The following is a 23,915-nucleotide window of genomic DNA, read 5'->3' as shown; positions in this document are numbered from 1 at the left end:
CTAAATGCTTTCCAGAGTCTAGCTTCCCTCTATTTGATGCTAATTTCCTTGCCAACACTTATAAATTAATATCCTCTTGCAAGCAGAGATATTAGAGCATTTTAAAATATCACTCAAACCAGAATCTTTGATCTCAAGACAAAAATGTACAAAAAGTTGCCCCTGCAGAATGCAGGCAGAGAGCAAAGAATGTGTACAAGACACTCTCTGAAAACTGCCCACGGTAGAATTTATGCTCCTAACGCAGTGGTACAGCTCAGGTTTGGTAACCACAGCATGTCACTTTTACAACAGGCGGCCCGGAAATCCTTTTTCTTCAACAGACCCCTAATCTTGCTAAACATACTAATTTCACTCTTTTAGGCATGTGCTGACCTGGCGTACCTAACTTAACCCTGAATAACCGCTTCAATATTTCTAAGGGATAGTGAGAGCCATGCACTAGCTGATATAAATCCTGAGCAACTCAGATCAGTTTGAAGATTAGAGCCACACACACGTTTGAACAAGATGATTTTGTAAAATGCTATATTGGGGAGGGCGGGGGGGGGAAGCGCTGTATCTTGAAAACCTTGCTTGGATGACTTCAAATTTGGATCACTAACACTACCAAACTCTTCTGACGCATTACAAATTTCAAGATAATTCAAGTCAGCATATGGATTTTAGAACATTTAGGATAGTCATTCTAAGTAGAAAGCTAGTGCTCTGCTATAATAGAAAAAAATACATTCCCCAAAGTGAACGCACTGCAAGTATATCCTCAAAAGCTTGGTCATGTTTTTTAAATCATAAAATCGTAGCATCTGAGTTTATAACATAACTGAAAGGCACTCTGGAGAAAGTATAGTCTTGTGGTTAAGGCACAGGATTGGCAGCACAGAGGTCAAGTTTTATTCTTGCCTCTACAACAGACATCTGGTATGATCTTGGCATTCAAGTCACTTAAGCTCACTTTACTTCTTTTCACATCTGTAAAAATGAGGACAGCTCTTCTTTGCTTCTTCACAGAGAGAGTACCATTACATAAAACACTAAATGAAAAGATGCAATTAAAAGCAAGATGGAAACTCCCCAATAAAAGTTAAAACAACTCTAAAACAAGGAGGAGTCCAATGGCACCTTAAAGACTAACAGTTTTATTTGGACATACGTTTTCATAGGTAAAAAACCCACCTCTTCGTGGTTTTTTACACCCACGAAAGCTCATGCCCAAATAAATCTGCTAGTCTTTAAAGTGCCACCAGACTCCTCATTGTTTTTGGGGATACAGACTAACACAGTTAGCCCTCTGATAGATACAAAACAACTCTAAAGGCTCTATCTTTCTGTGAAAATTATTAAGCTGCCACAAAACGGTTAGAACTTCACTTGGGGAATGAGCAGCAGGAGTACATCCACTCTCAAGAAACAAAAGATCCTTTCACATTAGTATTTATGAATGAATAGGCATTGCCTGCTTCACAGACCTTCTGCATGATCATAAAGTAAAATTACAGTCCAGCCCAGCAATTAGGGTGTCAAGTAACAAATAAAAATATGATCAGAAGCTTTAGAAAGTTTTCATCTTGTACAGATGAAGTAGGTGCACAACTGGTTGAAAAAAACATACTCAAAGAGTAACTCTCAATGATTTACTGTCAAACTGGGACAACATATCTAGTGGGGTCTGTCTTGGGGTCGGTACTATTATATATTTTCATTAAAGACATGGATTGGACAGTATGCTTATAAAACATGTGGACAACACCAAGATGGGAGGGATTGCAAACACTTTGGAGAAGAGGATTAGAATTCAAAAAACGACCTTGACAAATTGGTCAGAAGTCAACAAGATGAAATTCTAAAAAGACAAATGCAAAGAATTATACTTAGGAAGGAAAAAAAAATCAAATGTGCAAATATAACATGAGGAATAACTGGCTAGGCAGCAATACTACGGAAAAATCTGGGGTTATAGTGGATCAAAAACTGAATATGAATCAATAATACGATGCAGTTGTGAAAAAGACTTACATTCTGAGGTGCATTAACAGCAATGGGTAAGATACAGGAGATAATTGTTCTACTCAGCACTGGTGAAACCTTAGCTGGAGTACTGTGTCCTGCTTTGGGCACCCCACTTTAAGAAAGATGTGAACATGCTGGAGAGAGTCCAGAGGAGAGCAACAAAATGATGGAAAGTTTAGAAAACCTGATTTTTTGAGGAAAGGTTAAAAAACCTGGGCATATTTAGTCCTGAGGAAAGAAGACTGGGGGAGGAGGAGGGGGGCTGTTACGAAGAGGATAGTGATTAATTGTTCCCCATGTCCACTGAAGGTAAAACAGGAAGTCATGTACTTAATCTCCAGCAAGGAAGATTTAGAAAAATCTTTCTAACTGTAAGGATAGTTCAATACTGGAACAGGTTACCAAGGGAGGTTATGGATAGAGCCCTGCACAGAAACAAAATTTGAATCTGCATCGAATGTGCAAAAATGGTCCATGGATTTAAAGCGGATAACCAGAGACTTGCAGGATTCTAGTTTTGGAATCGCTCACACTGGAAGTTTATCAGAACAGACTAAGCAAACATCTGTCACTGATGGTCTAGGTATCCATGATCCTGCCTCAACATGAGGGGGTAAACTAAACTGACCTCTTGAGGTCCCTTCCAGGCCTACATTTCTAAGATTCTATGAGAGACTTTTAAACCCTTCAGAACACTTTAAGTACCACAGCATATACAGATTAAGATAAATGTGAAAATAAGGAGGTGAAGAGCAGGATGAAAGCACAGAAATCAAGGAGATAGAAGGCAAATTAAGAGAAAGTGTTGTAATGAATATGACTCTAGTAAAAAAAAAACCCATCAGTCTTCCTTCACACATTGTTGGTTTTTTTAGAAAGCATGTTCTTTGAAACAGGGAAGGGAGCATAAAAAAGTAACCTGAATGGAGAAATCAAAGCCCTCCAATTATACCTTATTTACATAGCACGTACAGAATATTAGGTACTTTACAGATAATTTCTTCATGTTTCACTTCATCATGTCTCCAGTCAGACACTTCATAAATTAAAAAATATTTCACACAGTTTAAGAACTTCCATAAAGCCAAATATACACTCCCTTCTATTCCTGTCCCACATCAAGATCCTCAATTGGCATAGTTTTGTTTACATCCCCTCCAGCAGAAGATTTTTTTTTTAATCAATAAAAACAATGTTCTAAATCAAGAGTTTGGTGATTTCACATTTGCAAAAAACAGAATGTGTGCATTAATAATCTTAAAAAGTGGGACAATTTATTGAGTAAATAAGAAAACACTTTTGAAATATTTCTAACAGTTTTATATAGCTAGATCTGTTAGGGCTATCACAAGTTAATTCACATTTTTAAGCTATTAGCCCACAAATAAACAAAACATATCACTTACTTAACCAAAGCAGCTGCTTCAGGAAGCACTTCTGCAAATGTATCCCGAAATACAATTGCGTTTTTCCTTTTACAGTTCTGTATGACATCATTGGCCAGGTAAAACAGATTCAATCGATGAGGAAAAGCAGCTAAAGACAAAATGAAAAGAAATTCAGTTTTACTGCAAAGCAAAGAGTACTATTAGCATTTCTGATGAAATTTTATAAATATGTGATTTTTTTCAGCAATATTTCTATTAATAGCGCAACGGTAACAAGACAGGACTAGGAGTTAACACACGAGACTGGAAGTCAGGACACCCAAATTCTGTGCATCGCTCTGACAAAGATTTGCTGTGTGACTTTGGGCAATCACTTCACTGCCTCCATTTCCTCATCTGAAAATTACGTACAATACTAATTTAGCACAGGTATGTTGTGAAACTTCATTTTGGGAACTGGTTCAAAATCCTTGAATGAAAGGTGCAACTAAGCCCTGGTCTACACTGGAGGTGTGGGGGTGGGCGAGGCCATCTAAGTTATGTAACTTCAGCTACATCAATAACGTAGCGGAAGTTGACGTACTAAGATTGACTTACCGTAGTCTCTTCACTGCGATGAGTCGACTGCTGCCGCTTCCCCGTCGACTCTGCCTGCACCTCTCGCAGAGCTGGAGTACAGGAGTCGACAGGAGAGCGCTCAGGGGGGCGATTTATCGTGCCTAGACTAGACGCAATAAATCGATTCCCGCTGGATCGATCACTGCCCACCGATCCAGTAGTGAAGACATACCCTAAGCGAAAGCATTCTTCCTACAAGTACTAAGTCTCTAGTCTAAAGTTGGCCATATAAGGAAACTAAATTAATAGCAAAGGGTCACTGACTTCTTGTAAATTTTGTAATCTTTACTCAGCTCATGGGATCATATGACTAGAAAGACTACTGACATCAAGAGGTGGTAAAAGGTCAAAATAAATACTATATGGCGATCTTAGAAGGAGAAAAGGTCAGTTTGGTCCAAAAAATCTGCATGGTATGCGGCCATTACAACTTTTGAAGAAGCACCGTAGTTGCAGTTTTTGGCTGCACTGTTACGAAAAATATTTTTACAGAAATTTAATAATTAAGAAGCCTGCTATATCTAAAAAATAATCACTCGTGTAGGGTCTCTTTGGCTGGGCAGCTAGCCTACAGCCACATGGAGTGCAGTGACTGGAATAACATTACCAAGGAAAGTAACAAATAATTGACAGATTTTAACCTGAAGAGCAATTGGATTACACTAGCAAATGGGAAGCAGTTACAATACAGGATCAATGACAATTTGGAAAGCTTGTTTATCTGAAAGTTTTGCACCCAAAATAGCTACAAACACCACCTACAATTATTTAAATTGTTGAGATTTATTCTTCCTCATTTTTCAGTTTGCTCACTTTGTGGTTGAGAGTGCTTTGTGTATAATCACTTTACTTGCTTTCCCCTGTATAGCATTCTCCCTTGAAGAAAAGATCCTTATAACCAACAGAAAGCAGTGAAAAGTCAAAAAAATGTTATTAAAAGATTTTTTTCAGTCTTCAGTAAATATTTGAAGAGGGCTTTAACAGATATGGGATTTAAAAATGGAATTTTTAATTGAATCAAGCTGACACACTACAGTACCCATTTTAGTACAGAGTAGTATAAACTAATCTAATTTCGAACTTTATACTTCAGCCCATCACCACAGAATGAGAGCACTTTCCACATATTCAATACCAGAGTTATTGCATAAGATCCAAATTTACCATTGTCTATTGCTCTAGCCCCACTCTCCGTTTCACACCGTTTCTTTCCCGGGGGCTTCCAGAAACTCCCCATCTTCCTTTCCCATTCACTCCCTCCACAAAAGGTCACACAACAAAGCACTTCTCTGGTTGTGGAGGGATGGACAGGGCACCCTCTGGAAACTATTACCTTCATTCAACTCAGAGTGGTTATGGCAAAGAAAAGCTCAGCCTTACCAAAGCAGTAAAGTGTACTGCTTCCCAGCTCCTCCTCACAAAGAACAAGCTGACAGACCCAAGCAGGCCAGTCCTCTGATGCTTTGCTTCTGTGTGCCTAGTCCATTTACTACTGCCTCACTTCTCTCCCTCTTCCCCAAGGAATATACATGCATTGCTGCTTGTGCACAAAGCACTTTCCCAGCAACAGAACTGCAGTGATACACTGGCCTAGATCCTGCTGCTCCTGTTGGGCCATGGGAAAAGCAAGGTGTTGAAACAGAACAGGTGTAAATCCTCTGCTACTTCTGAAAAGCAAAATGATTATGCCTTTGGTGCACCTATATAAAGCTCCTTTCCCTACAGTGCGGCCAAAGCAATACAATTCCAACTAGGTCTTCCCTAATTTTACTATGCTCCTACCAGCACCACTGAGGGAAGGAACATGCATCAGAGCAGTAGCACAGGTGCTACCCTCTCCTGCAGGAAAAGCAAACATCTTCCAGAGGGAAGCAGGATATACCCCATTAAAAGTCACTGGACCACCACTACAGCAGCCTCAAGGAACCTTTCCTTCAGTTGTTGATGCTCTTTCAACAAGGTATCGTACATGGTCATATACAATGGTACTCTAACATGCACACAAAATGTTGGTTCTTTAAAATTCCCCATTTGTAAACTTCTTTCAGACTATTGTTCTGAGCATGATTTTTCATATAACCATAACTCCACTAAACCTGTTTTAGCAAAATTACTGCTACTCCAAACATGAACTCAATTCAGGAAGCATATTAAAAGAACTGCATAATGACACTTCTACAATGCATTTCTTTAGCAGAGGCAGAATGGTTCATATAGTGTTCAGTTAAAACATTTCTATCATCATAATGGGAAAAGCTATGAGAAGGAAAAATGTTGCCCATAATTTTCTAGCTTCAATTATAAAGCATATGCAAAGAGGCCTATCCTGTATTGTGTTCTAATCAGAGCAGAGCCCTAGCTATCACATATCAACATTTAGATATTATGGTTATTAGCAATACAGAAAATACTAAGATAAATCTCCTGATACATTAAATTCTCTTCCGCCCCTCACTCCGCAGCTGTTGTGTTGTTCCCTGCTGTGTCACTATTTTTGGCTATACAGGAAGTGCTAGATGCAGCTTATTTTATTTTGCTGCCCTGCAACTGGCCTGTACAAGTCATGACCCAGTAGCTAAATATTTTAACTTTCAAAAGTAAGAGTGTTAGGAGAAATGTACAGATTTTCATTTGATGGCATTGCTCACTGAGATGAGAGGAGATATAACTCAACATTTACTGCATTGCTCTCATTCCATACCATGTAAACAGTCAAATAATAGTAACAAAAAAAGTTTATGGGAAGTAAGTCAGGACACTTCCTGCTTGAACAGATGACAAATGAGATTCCCTTGGAGCCATGTCATCTATGTTCTGATTTTTCTAGCTGTTACAGTAGAACCTCAGAATTACAAATACCTCAGCAATGGAGGCTGTTCATAACTCTGAAATGTTCGTAATTCTGAACAAAACATTATAGATTCATAGACTTTAAGGTCAGAAGGGACCATTATGATTATCTAGTCTGATCTCCTGCACAATGCAGGCCACAGAAGCTCACCCACCCACTCCTGTTCTTTCAAAAGTTTACAACTGAACATTGACTTAATACAGCTTTGGAACTTTACAGAAGAAAAATACTGCTTTCCCTTTATATTTTTAGTAGACCGTTTAACACAGTACTGTACTCGCTTCTGTGTTTGCTGCTGCCTGATTGCGCATTTCTGGTTCCAAATGAGGCACGTGGTTGACTGATCAGTTCATAACTCTGATGTTCATAACTCGGAGGTTCTATTGTACCTCTAATCTACCTATTGTGAATTCAGAGGTATTCACTTACAGTGTCTCTTTGACATGTTGGATAACATGATCTAGACCAGGCAATAGGTCTCTATGGATATGGATATAAAACACTCATCGCTGGCCCATGTCAGCTGGCTTGGGCTCCGGGACTTTAAAACTGCTGTGTAGATGCTTGGGCTGGAGCCTGAGCTCTTGGACTCCATGAGGTGGAGGGTCCCTGAGACTGAACATCTCCACCTCAATTTTACAATCCCGCAGCCCAAGTAAGCAGACACGAACCAGTTGTGGGTGTTATATTGCAGTGTAGATATTTCCTACAGAACCCAGGACCTTGTCTACATGGGGAAGTTTTATCAATTAACTCTATACTGGTATAATCACCCCCCCCCCATACACACACTTTTATTCAGGCAAAAGACTGAATTTTAGATTTCATTTAAGATTACACTCCTTCCCAAACAACAAGCTAAATGAAAAATGGCACTCCTGTACTAGAAAAAATGACCACACAGGCGTTATACCAGTATAACCATATTGGTTTAAATCCACGCCTTGGATTATACCGAAAAATCATTCCCATGTATACTAGACTTATAGTTCAGGCAGGAAACATACACTAGAGAGACTATGTTGCAGACATGTGAGAAATGTGATCACTCACATGCTGCAAATTTAAACACTTAGTGGCCAAGTTTCTTATATATTTGCTGCTCCTCATTTATTGAGCCACCATTGGCCACACCCTATATTTCTTCCAAGGAATGAAGTTAAGGATGCTTAATGCAAACACTTGTGGGCTGTTACTGAACCTCTGGAAAAGAGATGTAGCTAAATGAATCAAGCACCTCTCTGTTTGCCTGCATGGAAACATCTAGAGAGGGGAATCTACTTATGGGTCTCAAAGGATATGCTGTTTGGTGACAAGAGGATGGCCTCAGTGAAGTGAAAATACAGTGAGAAGTTTTATTTGTCAAAATGAGCTCGCCCTCAACCCCCGCTAAAATAAGTTTGTACAAAGCTGGAAAAAATTTCAATTAATTTCACAAGTCTGTGTTTGATGACTGGCAAGCTGTAGCACATGGCAACATCACAGTTGCTCTACTAGAATCAGAGTGTAAGGCGAGAAGGGACCACCAGATCATCCAGGCTTCCTGAATATCACTTGCCACTGAATACCACCCGACCACCCCCACACATCAAGCCAAGAACAAGGATTAGACCAAAACAGAACTGCCTTCAGGAGACTAAGCTACTGTATGCCACAGGCTCAGAGCAAAAGGGACTGAGGCGAACTGAGCAATGGCAGGAGTTGATTAATCGAGATATAGACAGATGATCTTAGAGAATGATGTGAACCCCATGGTGCACAGGAAGATGAAAAAACCCAAGGTCACTGCCACTCTGAGTTGAGGGAAAATTCCTTTCCAAACTTGGTTTAGAAGAGTAAGTTCTAGGTGTGCAAAATGTTAGCTATAATCTCTACCATCCTATTATGGCATGAGCCCTGACTAACTAGCAGCCTAGGTCTCTTTCTATGAGCCACAATGTGATAGACTGGGGTATGTCTGTGTCAAATTATGAACTCAATCATGTTTAGTAACCACCATTTCTTTTCAGGGGCTACATTGTATTGCAACCTCCATTATGGATTAGAGCATCCATTCTGTAGTAGGGGGTTTATATTTAGTTGAATTACTAAGTGAGAGAAGCTGGCACAGATCAAACTAGGGTCAATAGCTCTCACCCCTCCACTACCAGCCTGTCCACAAAAACAATGAAGTCTTTACACCGAAGTCTAGTCTGGGGAGGAGGCTGGAGTTCCTGAGCCTGGATACATTCCCTAGAGGAGTCAGAAACTACATTTAAGGGATAATGGTCTGTGAGGAGAGGCCATCCAAGACCTCATGCCAGAAGGCCAGAGTAAGGAGAGGGAAGTCAGGAAGCCCTCTAGCCCAGCAGTTCTCAAACTGTGGGACATGACCCCATAGTGGATTGAAAGCCCATTTTAATGGGGTTGCCAGGGCTGGTGTTAAACTTGCTGGGGCCTGTTGCCGAAGCCTGAGCCCCACTGCCTGGGACTGGAGCCTCAGGCTTTGGCCCCGGGCGGCAGGGCTCAGGCTTCGGCTTCAGCCCCAGGAAGTGGGTCTGAAGCCCTTGGGCTTTAGTTTGAGTCAGGTGGTCTCAGGCTCCGCCCCCTCTCCTGGGGTCATGTAGTAATTTTTGCTGTCAGGAGGAGGTCACCATGCAATGAAGTTTGAGAACCCCTGAGCTTATGGACACGGACCAAACCCAGAACTCGCAGGAGGGTGAAATGAGACACAAGAGGGAGCATTCAGGACTGTGATATTTTCCAAAGATCTGCATCTCTCCAGCACCGTTTAACAGTAAAGTACCTGTGATTAAAAAATTCCTTTGCTAAGCCTGTATTCCTTGCTTGCCTGCCACATGGCTGTTGAAGGGATTCATTTAGAAGATCAGAGCACCCACAATGAGGGAAACTCTAAGGGATCATGTACAAGAGCTCCAAGAAGAATGGAGGGCTGAGGCCAGATGGTACAGTCCCACTGCCCAAGATGTCAGACATGGAGACTGCATCTGGAAGTATGCCTAAGACACCCACAGCTAGGAGGGACAGTGACCAGTTACCACTCAGAGCCAGGAGGCTTAAAAGTACATGGGATCCAGCAACTGAGTCCAAGCAGAACAAACTGATGTCCATCCACAGAGGGGGAACTGAGCCAGGCTGCGACATACCAACAGCTGAGGAGCTTGATGTGCCTAGATTTGAATTTTGGAGGACTAAAGGCAGGTGTTTTCCTGAGGAGGACGGTCTTGGACTCTGGAACTTTTGACCCTTACCAGTCTACCAAAACTCAAAGCCAAGGTTCTCCTTGAGGAGAGGTAAACGGGTAGTGTTTTCTTTACAATCAGTTCTGGTAGTGACGTATTCCTATTATATCAGCTGTTGTAAGCAGTAGTTGCACCTGTGCTTTTAATCCACTCTGTAAATGTGCCCATGCCATACAGTGGTTAATTCTCACAGTGGTAAAGTCTACAATTTCATCTCTACATCTTTTATCTTCAGAAAGCAAAAATTAAAAATAAAGCTGTTACGACAACATCTTTTCAGCACTTAGCCATAAAATTATCAAATGAAAAAAGCTACAGGACGAGTTAGTCAAAGCTAGTTTAGCGCTGTTGGCACGACCTGTGGCAAGTGCCCATGGTGAACTTATTTTAAAGGCGTGTGTGTGAGATCATGAGATGCAAAGAATTTGCATCTAGTGTGCGAATGTATGCAATGATTACTTATTAATGTGTTTTCCGAAGCATTAAGTCACATCTGCTTCAAGACACTGACTATACATAGTCATTTAGGAAGATATCCACCGGAGAGCTAACTTTATGACCTGAACATTTTACTGGACTCTAACAGGCCAGTGCCCAGTTTAATTAAAAAAAAAAAAAAGATTACACCTCCCAGCTCAAGTTGTGTCCAAGAAGTCCCAAGGCAGTGATCTAAGCTGCTATTGCCCATCCACCTCTAGTCTTTTGTATTAGCTTTGGCTAGCAGATGATGGGGAAGTGCTATGTTCAGTACACAATCAGGAGGAAGTCTCTTCTCCCCATCCCTGTCATTTCTGGTGCTGAGGATGAGGGAGAGAAAAGACAAGAGTAGATAGGTGTGTTGGGGGAGAATATAAATGTGCACAAATGTCGCTTCTTTGCCCTTCCTTTCTCAATCCTGTTCTACTTAGATTTTCTGATGCTTTTCCTCTCCATTTGTGAGAGCATGCCCACCTACACGCCTCCTTTTGGGAAAGGCGGGTGAGGTTTCCCTGCAGGATGAGGCCCTCCAGCTGCTGTGTCAGTGAAGTGAAACTGATTATAATCTTGTAAATTTCCCTCTGCTGCTTCTCTTGCAGACCCGCAACATGCAGAAGCCACAGACACAGGCCTGCTGCTTCTGCAATCTCTTAGGAGAAGGAAGAAGCTCTTTATTCTTCATTCCCAGCCCATCCCAAATAGCAGTAGAAGTTCATATGAGATTCTTTTCTACTGCTACACATTGCACATCCCCAAGTATAAGACCAGAAGCAGCAAAGGCTACTAATGGGATGGTGGGGCTAGACACATTTATCTTCCTCCTTCTCCAAGAGCAATCCAGCAGCAACAGAATACAGTCCACTGTCTCTACTACTCCTGCCCACAGGAGGGCCCCAGCAGAAGTAGCCAAGTGAAATTTACAAGGCTCACTTTTCAGTTCCCAGATGGAAGTCTTTTCACTCATTACTGACTAGCAGAAAAGTACATTTTTCAGATATTTAGGGACAATTATTGTTGCTATTATTTAACACAGATTTCTTGCCGTTTTCATTATGCTGTGTTAACTATGCTAACAGTTATGAAATAGGACACTCAAGTAGTTTAGGCCCCAAATTTATGTTTAATAGAAAACCCGATATGAAAAAAGTTAAGATTTGTTATCTAATAAGAAAAATAATTCTCAGCTCTTTAGTGCTTTTCATCCATAGATCTTAACATGTTTTTACAATGATCAGTATCTTTCTCTTCATTTTACAGATGAGGAACCTGAGACAGAGAGGAAATGACTTCTCCAAGGTCATCCAACAGGCCGGTGGCAGAGCTGGGATATAGTGCTCCATCCACCAGGCCACTGACTCCCCCAAAACATATTTTGAATTTAAACCTTCCTCTACAGTGCCGTGGAACACAAACAGCAGAACTGTGCTAATACATGACTGATATCTAAGATGAGTCAATTACAAAAAAAAATTAAATCAAGCAGCCAAAATGGTGAAGAGCAGGTCAAACTTTAAAATACAGTTGTATTAATCTAGACAACTATTCTGCCAAATTAAGAAGGTTTACCATAATGTTATTAAAAATTCTGTACAACTTTGTTAAATCCATCCGTTGGTCACTCCATGCATTTTTGTCATAGTTGTATTGTCTACACAGACTGACAGAAATCTTCTATACAATGCCAAAAAGTTAGACCTCAAGAAAATTATAATAATTTAAGGATTTATTTTAAATCAATTTGTTTTGGTTTTGCCAGGGCCCCTTTAAATCAAGTTTTAGGCTTCTTTAAATCAACCATCCTATAGATTTCTTCAAGTGGCAAGTCAGTCAGTTAGTTTTAACAGCTAAATTAAATTAATTATGCCACAATCCAGCACTTGAAACCTCACAGTAGTTTTCATGATGTTGAACTTTAACATATGCACCAAGGCAGAAAGATTTTTTTTTTCCCCAATTAGGCTCAATTGGTTCTTCTAACCCTTTCAAATTACAAACTACAAAAAAGTAATTCTCAAATAAATCAGAACTGATAAGGCTATATCTATAGTTATACACAAGTCTTAATATGCAGTGTTTTAGTGATTAAAAACAATATTAAAATAAGAACACACTAACTGCATACTGCTTTTATGAAACAGAATCATATGCAAAGAAGAATCAAATTTCAATCATATCATTGCATTATGCAACTGGAAAGCTGGGAATGCATGCAGTTAACATACTTGGAGGTACCTGAATAAATCCTTATTATACATCAATGAATGAAGAGACCTTTTATTCGATCATGATGTCTCAATAAACTGTAAAGGAGACATCAGTTCTTCTCATGAAATAGTAAACTGCATTATTGATCTCACACTGCCAACAGCCAAATGTTTTTCAAATTCTTCAAGTGCACTTCCTGTACTTTTAAAAAAGTGATGTGATATTTAATTTGTGGCTAAATACTATTTATGCAAACGAACTGAATAAATTAGATAGCCCTGTAGAAAGTCTTTTATAATATAGATTTACAGTAGTGAGTTTTGGAGAAAAAGTGATTCACAGCATGAAATACTTTATACTTCTATAGAGCAAATATTGTCTATTTTAGTGAAACTTTCAGTTTTCACATAAGCAAGTGGTCATTGTCTTTATGATTATACTACTAGAACAAAAAACTGGTGAAGAGGTAATTCAATCATGTGCTGATAGAGATATCTAAATGTCAGTGCTAATTCTGCATTAAAAAAGGAATGGTTCCATTCTAATAGCATCACATCTTTTGTATAAGAATTAGACAGTACCTTATCTGTTAAGAGACAAAGTAGAAAAACGCAGAGGGAAAAAAATCTAACAGGATTTGACAACACATACATACTATATGATATAAACAGAGGAAAAAACTTTGGAATTAAAGAAAACAACTCAAATACCAAAATAAAAATCAATAAATGTTCTGTCTCAAGCAGTATCCAGAGGATGGTAGAAACCATTAGATGAGAACCTAGCTAAGTGTGCAAGGCTGACTATATGATGGTGGGTGTAAGTGGGGAGATTTCTTCCTGACCACAGTTTGCATGAAAATCAATGATCTTTTTAACAGTGCTGCTAATGTCACTACAGATGATAGAATTAGAAATTTTTCTATGAATTAGACTCTTATTCACATGTTTAATGAATTTATAAACCAGAAGAAAATACTGTGTAAGGCAAGACTCATTTCAGAAATACCACCTATAACTGCTCAATTTAATTTTTGTACAATGCTTTCTTTAACAGTGTCACCCTACTAAGAGATGTAAACACCAAGCTATTTTTTTCAGTTCAATATAAGTACAAGCAGTAGAGGTCTGCAGTGGGACTGGGATCCTGCAGGTCCCACAGGATTTGCTGTCTTAATAGCAGGATAACAATTCAACAAAAAATGCAGGAGCGAATGGGAATTGTGAGGTGGGATTAAAAAATTGTCCTACACAGGGATCTAACAAGGAGAACCCCATTTATCCAATCTAACTGGGACTCGGGCTGGCAGATAGCTCCCTCCCACACACCCGACAGTGGCCCCCACCGATTAACTCCTCCCCCTCCCTCCCAGAGCCTCCTGCACACTGCGGAACAGCTGTTTCACAGTGTGCAGGAGGCGCTGGGAGGGTGGAAGGGGACAGGGCACGCTTAGAGTAGGAGGTGGAAAGAGGCGGGGTGGGGGTGGACCGGGGAGGAAAAGCGGTGGGGCAGGAGTGAGGTGTTAGGGGAAGGGGTGAGGTGGGTGTGGGAAGAAGCGGAGTGAGGGCTTAGGGGAAGAGGTGGAGTGGAGGTAGGGCCTGGGACTGAGGAGAGGCTGAGCACCCCCAGGGAAAATCAGAAACCGGCATCTGTGACTCAGGCCAGATCGGATAACCAAAAATTCGGATAACCTAGAGAATGGGAAAGTGCAAGGCTGCAGTGCCATCTAGAGGTCATAGGAGAGATTGCCCTCTTTTGGACCTGTGTGCGCTGGTTGTTTGGTTAATAAGGAGAACCAGTTAATGGAGGGTCAGACAACTGGATTCTACTGTACCTTCATCTTATAAAAACTCTTAAGAATTCTGGGACAAAAAGCCACTCATCTTATTAATTCTACCCTTTGCAATTGGCTCTCAGGAAATAACAGCTATTAGAAATAAAAGCAAGTCATATTTTCTTAATTATTACCAGCTATTATTTGTATTATCATGGACCATTACTATTCATGGATCAGGACTCCTCTGTGCTAGATGCTGTACAAATGGAACAAAAAGACAGTCCATGCCCCAAACTGCTCACAACCTAAAGGCAGGGTTTAAACTAAGGAGTTAAGTCGACTTAAGTTATGCAACTCCAGCTACGTGAATAACGTAGCTTAGTTCGATTTACTGAGGTGTCTACAATGCATCGGGTTGACAGGAGAAACTCTCCTGTCGACTTAGCTTATGCTTCTCATTCTGGTGGAGAACCCCAGAGTTGACAGGAGCACAATCTGTGGTCGATTTAGTGGGTCTTCACTAGACCCGCTAAATCGATCCCCAATGGATAGATCGCTGCATCAATCCCTGGTAAGTGTAGACATACCCTAAGTATAAAGCAATGAACAACAGGTGGATACAAAGACAGGTAAGAGTATGAGGAAATTATGAAATAAATTGGCTCAGCATGATAGGTGGTGGACTCAGTATAACGGTCACCTAACTATTGTCAAGTTTTTGTAGGGATGATAGAAAAGGAGAGTTTTAAAGTGGAATCTGAAGGAGAATAATTAGTTTTGTGCTCTTTATAGGGAATTCCTCTCAAGCATAAGGGGCAGCACAGAAGAAAGCATGAAGGTGTTGGAAAACATATCAAGTGGGTGATGGAAGCTGTATCATTACGGCCTTACAAATTCATGGATCATTTTGGTCAATTTCATGGACATAAGATTTTAAAAATAATAAATTTCAGTTTCAGATATTTAAATCTGAAATTTAATGGTATTGTAACTGTGGGTTCCCAACCCACAACAGGGTAAGTGTGGGGTCACAAGGCTATTGTGGGGGTGGCAGTGATACTGCCAACCTTACATCTGTGCTGCTGCTTTCAGAGCTGGGCAGCCGGTAGGCAGCTGCTGGTTGGGTGCCCAGCTCTGAAGGCAGCACCACCGCCAACAGCAGCACAGAAGTAAGGGTGGCAGTAACATAAGACTGGCTATACTAGGTCAGACCAAAGGTCTATATTTAGCCCTGTATCCTGTCTTCTGACAATGACCAGTGCCAGGTGCTTCAAAGGGAATGAACAGAACAGGTAATCATCAATACCATGGCATGCCACCCTCATGTCTATGCTGCTGCTGGCGATGGCACTGCCTTCAGAGCTGGGCTCCTAGCCAGCAGCTACCACACTCTGGCTGCCCAATTCAGTGAAATCTGGTCTCCCCTACACGTCCCATGACGTGTTTTTCATGTCTGTGAATTTGGTAGGGCCCTATGCATTCTGGGCTGATGGGAAGGCAGGAAGTCAGTGTCTCAATGGTGCATAAGTAAGAATATGATTTAGTCGCAGAGGTCATGGAAGTCACAGATTCTGTGACTTTACTGCATTTTTGTGACTTCTTCGGCTTCAGCTATTAGTGGCAGATGTGTGCCCCTCTGCCCTCCCGTAGCTGTGCGCCCCAACCCCTGCAGTGGGGCTCAGGCTGCCAGTCCCCACACAGTGGGGCTTGGGCTGTGATTTCCTTCTCTCCCCCCACACCCCCTGTTATTTTTTGTACAAGTCACACGCAGGTCACAGGCTCCCATTAATTTTTGTTTACTGCCTGCGACCTGTTCATGACTTACTAAAAATAAAAGACAAAATCTTAACCTTAAGAGATAATAGGTAGGGAGCAGACAGGCCATGAGGCTCCTTCAAACTGAAAGTAAACAGCCTGTTTGATGTGATAGAGAAGGGGGAGCCAAAGGAGGGATGCAAAGAGAGGGATGACATGGTCTAAGAAAATGATCTTTGTGACATTCTGAATGGATGTGAGTGGGGTAAAACTGCATTTGTCAAGGATTTGTTGCAGTAATCAAGATGTGAGAGGGCAGCCAGGACAAGTTTTAGAAGTGGATGAACAAGAAAGGCCCGATGTGGAAAATTAAATATAGCCTAAATGTGAGGATTTAGAGAGAGATCTGAGTCAAAGATGATGCTTGATTAGAGGCCTGAATGACAAGCAAGATGGTGGTGTTGTCCACAGTGAACGGGAATGGAGGTAACAGGGAAGTTTGTGGGGGACGGGGATTAAGAGCTCTCTTTTATCCATGTTGAGACGGAGCTGATGGCTAGGCATTCACAAGAAGATATCAGAAAGAACGAGATTTTAGTTTCGATAGAAGATAGGTCTGGAGTAGAGAGATCGATCTGTGAGTCCTTAGCAGAGAGAAACGCTAGCTAAATTTTCTTTGCAGGTGAGATTACCCAGAGGTAAGATATAGAGAAAGAAGGGGCCCAAGGACAGAGATCTGTGGAAACTGCACAGAAATGTGAGGATGATGAAGAGGATGATCCAAAGACACATTGAAGGAGCAATTAAGAGAGGTGAGAGGAGAAACAGGAGAGGACACAATCATGGAAGCCGTGACAGGATAGGATATAAAGAAGAGCATGATCAATGGTGTCAAAGGCAGATGCCAGATTGAGGATGAGAATAGAGTACCAGTTCTGAGCTTTATAAAAGAGGTCATTAGAGGTTTTGACAAAAGCAGTTTCTTAAGAGTTAATATTCTGATTCTTACATAATATCATTAAAAAAACCAACTCAACTACTTGTCACGCTAGCAAAACAAAAGAAAATTATGAACTACTCTATTTTGCTCTGCCCAGCAATCTCAGCCCTAGAAGTAAGATTCACTTCTCACTAAGATATTAATTTGAGTTCACATATCTGAAAATAAAGTTTAAATTACAACCTTTGATATTAACAGTTTAAAATTTTAGTAAGTCAGACAACTGTACTGTTGAAAATTTCAACAATGAAGTGTTTTTTATGCTAATTAAAAGGCAAGGAAAATAGCTTAATTTTATATTTGAACCCGCATACTAGCTGAGTTGCAAATGTCTCACTCTCACAAAATGTCCCCTTTACTTTCAGACTGCTCCAAAACCTTAATTTTCATTGACATTTGTTGCAAAAAACATCTCTGTTTATTCCAAATGACAAGCAAGTCTTGTTTTTGAGACTTTCAGACTGCTAGGAAGAATTGATATGTGCAAACAAAGTATGCTAACTGAAGCAGTGTATAATAGTTACCCACCACCATCTCTGCATCTAGATAAATACCTGCAATTCAAGCCTTAATAACTGTACTTCACAAGTATCAAGATTCATAACAATTTACAATCTATTCTGCCAATTAATTTACAGCATTTATCAGCCTGCACACATTAGAATAAGCTATGTAAGTGCAGGACACAAATCCTGAATGAGGACTCAATTGTGCTTTCCTCCTGTGGAGAGCCCTCAAATACAACCAAAGTAAACCGGCACTCAACAACTTAGAGAATCATCTCTTAATATGGAAAATGAACTATTTCAAACATTTTTAAGCATAACAAAGACTTATAATGCCACTTTAATGTTACCTTCTTGCTCCTGCAAAACTTACTTTAGCTCATACAGAGACATACAAGATTTGAATGTTTTAAGGACATATGAAAGAGCAATTCCAGGAATGACGATCAAACCATGCTTAGACTAGTGAAAAAGATTAATCTCTCCACTGTTAAATCCGCAATACAACTACGGCCAATGTTCTCTAGATTTGATTTTAATATCCAATACTCTTCCTCCTATTCACATCTAAAAAGACTACTATTTTGGGAGTGGGGAAAGATGACTGTGGCTAGCACCCAAAAATGAGAGCTGATGTTTCAAGTGGTTAATTTACATCCTTATTTTTTTCTTGGATACAAAAATCTTTCAGATGCAAGTAGAAATAAGTGCAGACCTGAGACTCCGGAGAGGATTCCTCAACTACTGGTTAACACTGTACAGCAATGATAACGCCATATGATAAAACTGTGAAGATTAGAATGGCTTGACCAGAAGTTATGTGCTCCAAAACTTTCTTCTCTGGATAATTATGCCCAGAGAGCCTTAACTTCAATAAGTTAACTAAAGCTGGAAGGCGACTAGCTATCAATTACTAAATATATGTTTGAAACCTGTGGTACAAAAAGGTAGTTATCTCCCCTTCATCCTCTCAAGACACTCCCTCTCTCCCAACCACAAATGTTCTGTTGATTCCCACTACAGTTTTCGGACTTTTGTGAAGTTGTGTTAGAATGTCTATTACCGTAAATGATATACACTCACATGCACTTCAAAATGAACACTTTCAATTGTGAATTAAATACCACACATACAAAAATTCTAAGCAATGCAACAGATTTCCCAGACTTGTCCTGAACTATAAAGAAAGATCTCAAACAATTTATAAATTCACATCACTGAGTCCCCAAATTCTTAAGATTCTTTAAATTCTGAAACAGATCTATTTTAAAGAGGTACAATGCAACAGGTAATAGGCATTCCTATTATTTTGTATTAACACCACAAATAATCTATCAATAAATGAAAGAAATGGCATATTTCAAGCTAAGAAAACCAATGATTTTGAAACATCTCTGACTGTACCAGCTATATACAGACTGAGTTTTGTTTATAGACTCCAAAGTATTTAAAACACAATAAAGGAACCATTTGGGTGGGAATGGAGATGGTTTAAATAACGAGAGGAACCCACTGAGAACCTGATGCACAGTGAGGGAAAATAAATGAGATGCAGATCAAAGAGCCTGTAGGGTGGGAATCATAGGATAAGTGACATGGCAACATGGATATCTCAGTAGGGTTTGGATAACTGCGGGGGAGAAAGGGATTCATATCAGGGGATATGTCTGGATTAACAGGGTTTGGAAAATGGGAAGAAGGGACTAGACAGGGAAGGCAAGTGAAAGGAAGAAAGGGGTTATTTCCCCAGAGTCCCTCACAGCCCCTAATGCCTCCATCCTAACCTCACTCTCCCAATTCATAGAGTCCAAGTCAAGACGGGACCACTGTGATCATCTAGCTTGACCTCTTGCATAATGCTGGCCAGAGAACTTCCCCCAAAATAATTCCCAGAGCATACCTTTTAGGAAAATACCCAATCTTGACTTAAAAATGGCTAGCAACCGAGAATCCACCATGACCCTGGGTAACCTATTTCAGTGGTTGAATAGGGAGTTATTACATTTGCCTCCCTCTCTCTCTCTCTTCCTCCAATGAAAAATTATGGGGTTGTGGTGCTGCTTTCCTAGGTGCCCCGCCCCCCACATCTCCCTCCTGGTGCCCCCTTCGCTCATCGAGGAACAAATGAGGCGGTTTTTTTCTCAAGAGCCCCCCAGCCCCCCGATCTCCGCCTCCCGCCATGGTGCACCTCCCCCCCCCGCGTCCTGCTCCCATCCCCCCTACTCACATCTCCTCAGCCACTTCATCCAGTGATACACGATAGTGTTGTGGTGCCTCTTGTTCTCCAGGCACCAGGACGACAGGCCCTGGATGGATTCCATGGTGTTGGTGACCGACTGGAACTTCCTGTCCAGCGACGCCTCCAGGGCCCCCGCCGAGGAGGAGGACGACGAGGAGGCCTTGCTGCTGCCTCCGCCGCCGGCCGCCATCTTCCTCCCCTGGTCGCACAAGCAGCAGCGCCGCTACCCTCCGCCGCGGCCGGGAGCGCGTGCCCCGCTCAGCCGTCCTCCCCTCCCCCTTCGCCCGGGGGGGGAGCGTGCCTCCTGTGCGCGCGCCCGGGCGGAGATGGGCGGGGCTTGCTGCCGCAGGGGTATGCTATATTTGACCAGGGCAGCTTCCAGAGACGGATGCATGTAACAATGCACCCGCTGCAACCCTTTGCTCCTTGTGCTAGGGCTTCGCGGGCCGGCTAAGGGGGTGCAATGCGGCAATGCAACCCCCGTGTGCTGGGGGTTCCCTGTCTCCCTAAGGTACACACCGCAATGAACAGCAATGCACCTGTGCTCTAGGCTCCCTCCGCTGCCTCCATCCCGTGACGTACAGTCCGACGAAACACTCGTTCAACTCTAGCCCCCCCCGGCCTGCACGCGGTCCACGCGCGCAACCCTCCCTACGGCGCGCGCGAGGGTCTCATCCCCCCCCCCGCAACCGCATGCAATGCAACAGCAAGCAATGCAAAGACGCAAGCCGCCCCCCTGCAATGGAGCGGCTCTATCCCCGCCCCCGAGAGCGGGCGCAAGGCACAGAGCTGAAACCCCGTCACGCTGAACGGGGCCGGAGCGCGGGAGGCCGCTACACCCTCCTCTATGGCACCCAGGGGTCGCGCTGCCACAGCCCACAGCCCGGCCTCTCTCACGGGCACGCGCCCCCTAGTCCCGAGATACACTGGCCGGGCAGTGCGCGCACTCGCGCGAACCGGTGGGCGCGTCGCGCGGCCGCCAATGGTCGCGGGAGCGCGCGCCTCACTCTCCCTCCCTGGGTACGCGCCGCAGCCCCGCCCCCTCGCTTTCTACGGGGCTTTTAACGGCCCCCTTCCCCTGAAGGGCCCCTCCTGCGCTCGCTGAGCCGCTAACCCAGTTAGGCGGCTGCTAGGGGCTGGTTACGCTCCATCCCCAAAACAGCTCGGAGCCCGCCCATCTGCCGCCATTTTGTACTAGGTTTCTCAAGTTACCCTCAGAACCACAGCCCTCTAGTACGCATGCGCCAACCCCTCTCGGGAAGCTACCACCTACGCACGCGCCGAGCTCCTCCAGGCGCGAGGTGTTCACGACGCACGCGCCACAGAGTGGTTGCGCATGTGCCAAACTTCTCGTCAACGTCGAGGAGCATACTGGGCGTGCGCGAACGTGACCGCGCAAACGCTGCCTCTTTCCCAATGGATTGTGCGCAAGCCTGAGGAAATCACGTTCCTGCGCATGCGGGCTGCTCTGGGCGTGCGCCGTGAACTGAGGCGCTCTTTCCAGTCCCTGCGCATGTGCGAAGTGGAGGGGCCAGACCTGAGGCGGAAGGGAGGGCGAACAAATGACCCGAGGCCTTTCCCCGCTCTGGGGTGAAAGGTCAAAGGTGTCAGTCCAAGCTGGGCGCCCCAGCGCGAACTGGGGAGAGAGGGCGCTGCCTTGGGGCTGTACAATGAAGGGCAGGGTCATGCTCCCTCCCAGCAGCCTTTGCGCTTCTCCCCCAGCTCACCTTGACCATGCTCCCAGCATCCTTTGTGCTCCTCTCCCACACACACTCCTCGCTGATGCTGCCAGCATTCATTGTGGTTCTTCCTTCCCCGCTGCCCCATTAGTCACACTCCTAGTATCCTTTGTGCTTCCCCTACACTATTGCTGTGGTCCCAGCCTCCTTTGGGCTTGCCTCCCAGCCTCATGTTTTTTCTCCCAGCAGCCTTTGCACTCCCTCCACTGCACTGACTAGAGTTGTATGAGCAGCAAAGAATCTTGTGGCACCTTATAGACTAACAGACGTTTTGGAGCATGAGCTTCCACTTTGTCAGATGCATGTAGTGGAAATTTCCAGCAGGAGAGGGATGGGTGGGTGTGTATTTTTATATATGCAAGCAAGAAGCAAGCTAGAGATAACGAGGTTAGTTCAGTCAGGGATGCTGAGGCCCTGTCCTAGCAGTTGTGTGAAAACCAAGGAAGGAGAAACTGGTTTTGTAGTTGGCAACCTAAAGTCTTTGTTTAATCCTGAGCTGATGGTGTCAAATTTGCAGATGAATTGAAGCTCAGCAGTTTCTCTTTGAAGTCTGGTCCTGAAGGTTTTTTTGCTGCAGGATGGCCACCCTAAGATCTGCTATTGTGTGGCCAGGGAGGTTGAAGTGTTCTCCTACAGGTTTTTGTATATTGCCATACCTAATATTCCTAATATAGAGTTGTACTGTGCACATAGCCACTGGCCCTGCCAGTCCAAGTCATGGAAGAATGCTTACATTTTTATTCTCCCCACCACCTTTTTAACCTGCAAACCTGGCACCCTCCCTTCTTCTGTCCAAAAGAGCAGCATCACAAACAGAACTGGCCCAGCCCATTCAGCACCAGTGCCATTTTGCAAAGGCACCCCACACCAATGGTAGAACCTGTACCAGGTGGTTTGTGGAAGAGAGCAACAGGCTATTTTACTCAGCAGAGCCTGCCATAAAAGAGATTGAAGAAAAAAAAAAAAAAAAAAAAAAAAAAAAAAAAAAAAAAAAAAAAAAAAAAAAAAAAAAAAAAGAGGATGGACATAGAGAAACAATTACCACCTGATGAAGTGGATATTCACCCACGAAAGCTCATGCTCCAACACATCTGTTAGTCTATAAGGTGCCACAGGATTCTTTGCTGCTTTTACAGATCCAGACTAACACAGCTATCCCTCTGATACTACACACTTTTAAAGGAGCAGTAGTGAGTAACTACCTAAACTTGAAGGGAAAATAAAAGCAAGCTCTTACAAGAGATAAGCCCTCTCAATTGCTTCATTACAGTACATTTTAAAAAAACCCCAACAATTAACAGACAATATTAAGTGATTTACAACCAAACTAGTAGAGCCTTAGCCAAAGCAGAAAAGGATCCTAATACTGTATTGTCCTCTACCAAAATAAAAAAACAAGCAGCACAATTAAATGTTAACATTTTGTTATTAAGATGGCTCAAGAAACAATATTTGGTTTTTTAAAAATGTGAATAAGATTGTCTTTTTACAATGAAGAGGCATATTTTAAAGCTAACAAGATAAACGTGGAAGTGGTATTTCACACCAGCTTCTGCAGAAGGCAGGCAGATGGAAGAGAGGTTGGTTCCTGGGCTTTAGCTCACGGGGGGTAAGATGATTTTTGGGAAGTTACAGGAAGCTGTCTCTTTACTACCAGCCATCCCCTAGTTCCCATCATACAATATTTTGCTCCTGTGGTAGACATTCTAAGATCATGCCTTGGATCCTGTTCCTCTATAATTGAGCAAATGGGCTTATTCTGAGAATTGACAGTGCACAATTAAAGAAAATCTAGAATTAGATGTTAATACAATTGAGTCTTTCCTACATTCAGGACCCAATATACAAAGTCCCTTTCATTGTTTAGAATGAGCTACAGCAGGAAGTAGCGTCGACATCAGAGTATAAATAGTAGAGTTAATAAACAGAAGCACTGTTGTGCCAAAGACAGCCAAAAAATGACTAATCCTACTAGAAACCTGGAGCCATACTGATTAGCAACAAACATTTATTATGGCATTTTCTACCTATCTCCAACTTTCTACCCCAGCCTCCAGCCACTAGGTGAGCTGCTTATTCCTCCCTTAAAGTCCTGACTCTTGAGTTCA

General features: G+C 42.5%; 1 protein-coding gene across 2 annotated transcripts in view; it reads right to left on the bottom strand.

The window, feature by feature from the left end:
* The window catches only part of RPRD2 (regulation of nuclear pre-mRNA domain containing 2), a 40,745-nt gene extending 19,783 nt beyond the window's left edge, over positions 1–20,962 (bottom strand). For both annotated transcript variants that reach the window (XM_030541953.1, XM_030541954.1), the window contains exons 1-2: positions 20,057–20,962; positions 3,417–3,546 (exon numbers count right to left, since the gene is read on the bottom strand). In XM_030541953.1, the coding sequence (XP_030397813.1) occupies positions 3,417–3,546; positions 20,057–20,258 (332 nt within the window). In that variant the 5' untranslated portion in view covers positions 20,259–20,962. The remainder of the gene's footprint in view (positions 1–3,416; positions 3,547–20,056) is intronic.
* Positions 20,963–23,915: the final 2,953 nt, after the last annotated feature.

The sequence above is a fragment of the Gopherus evgoodei genome, chromosome 24, assembly GCF_007399415.2.
Source record: "Gopherus evgoodei ecotype Sinaloan lineage chromosome 24, rGopEvg1_v1.p, whole genome shotgun sequence".
Taxonomy (NCBI): domain Eukaryota; kingdom Metazoa; phylum Chordata; order Testudines; family Testudinidae; genus Gopherus; species Gopherus evgoodei.
The sequence above is the reverse complement of the archived record's forward strand: the minus strand, read 5'-3'. Positions and strand labels throughout refer to the sequence as shown.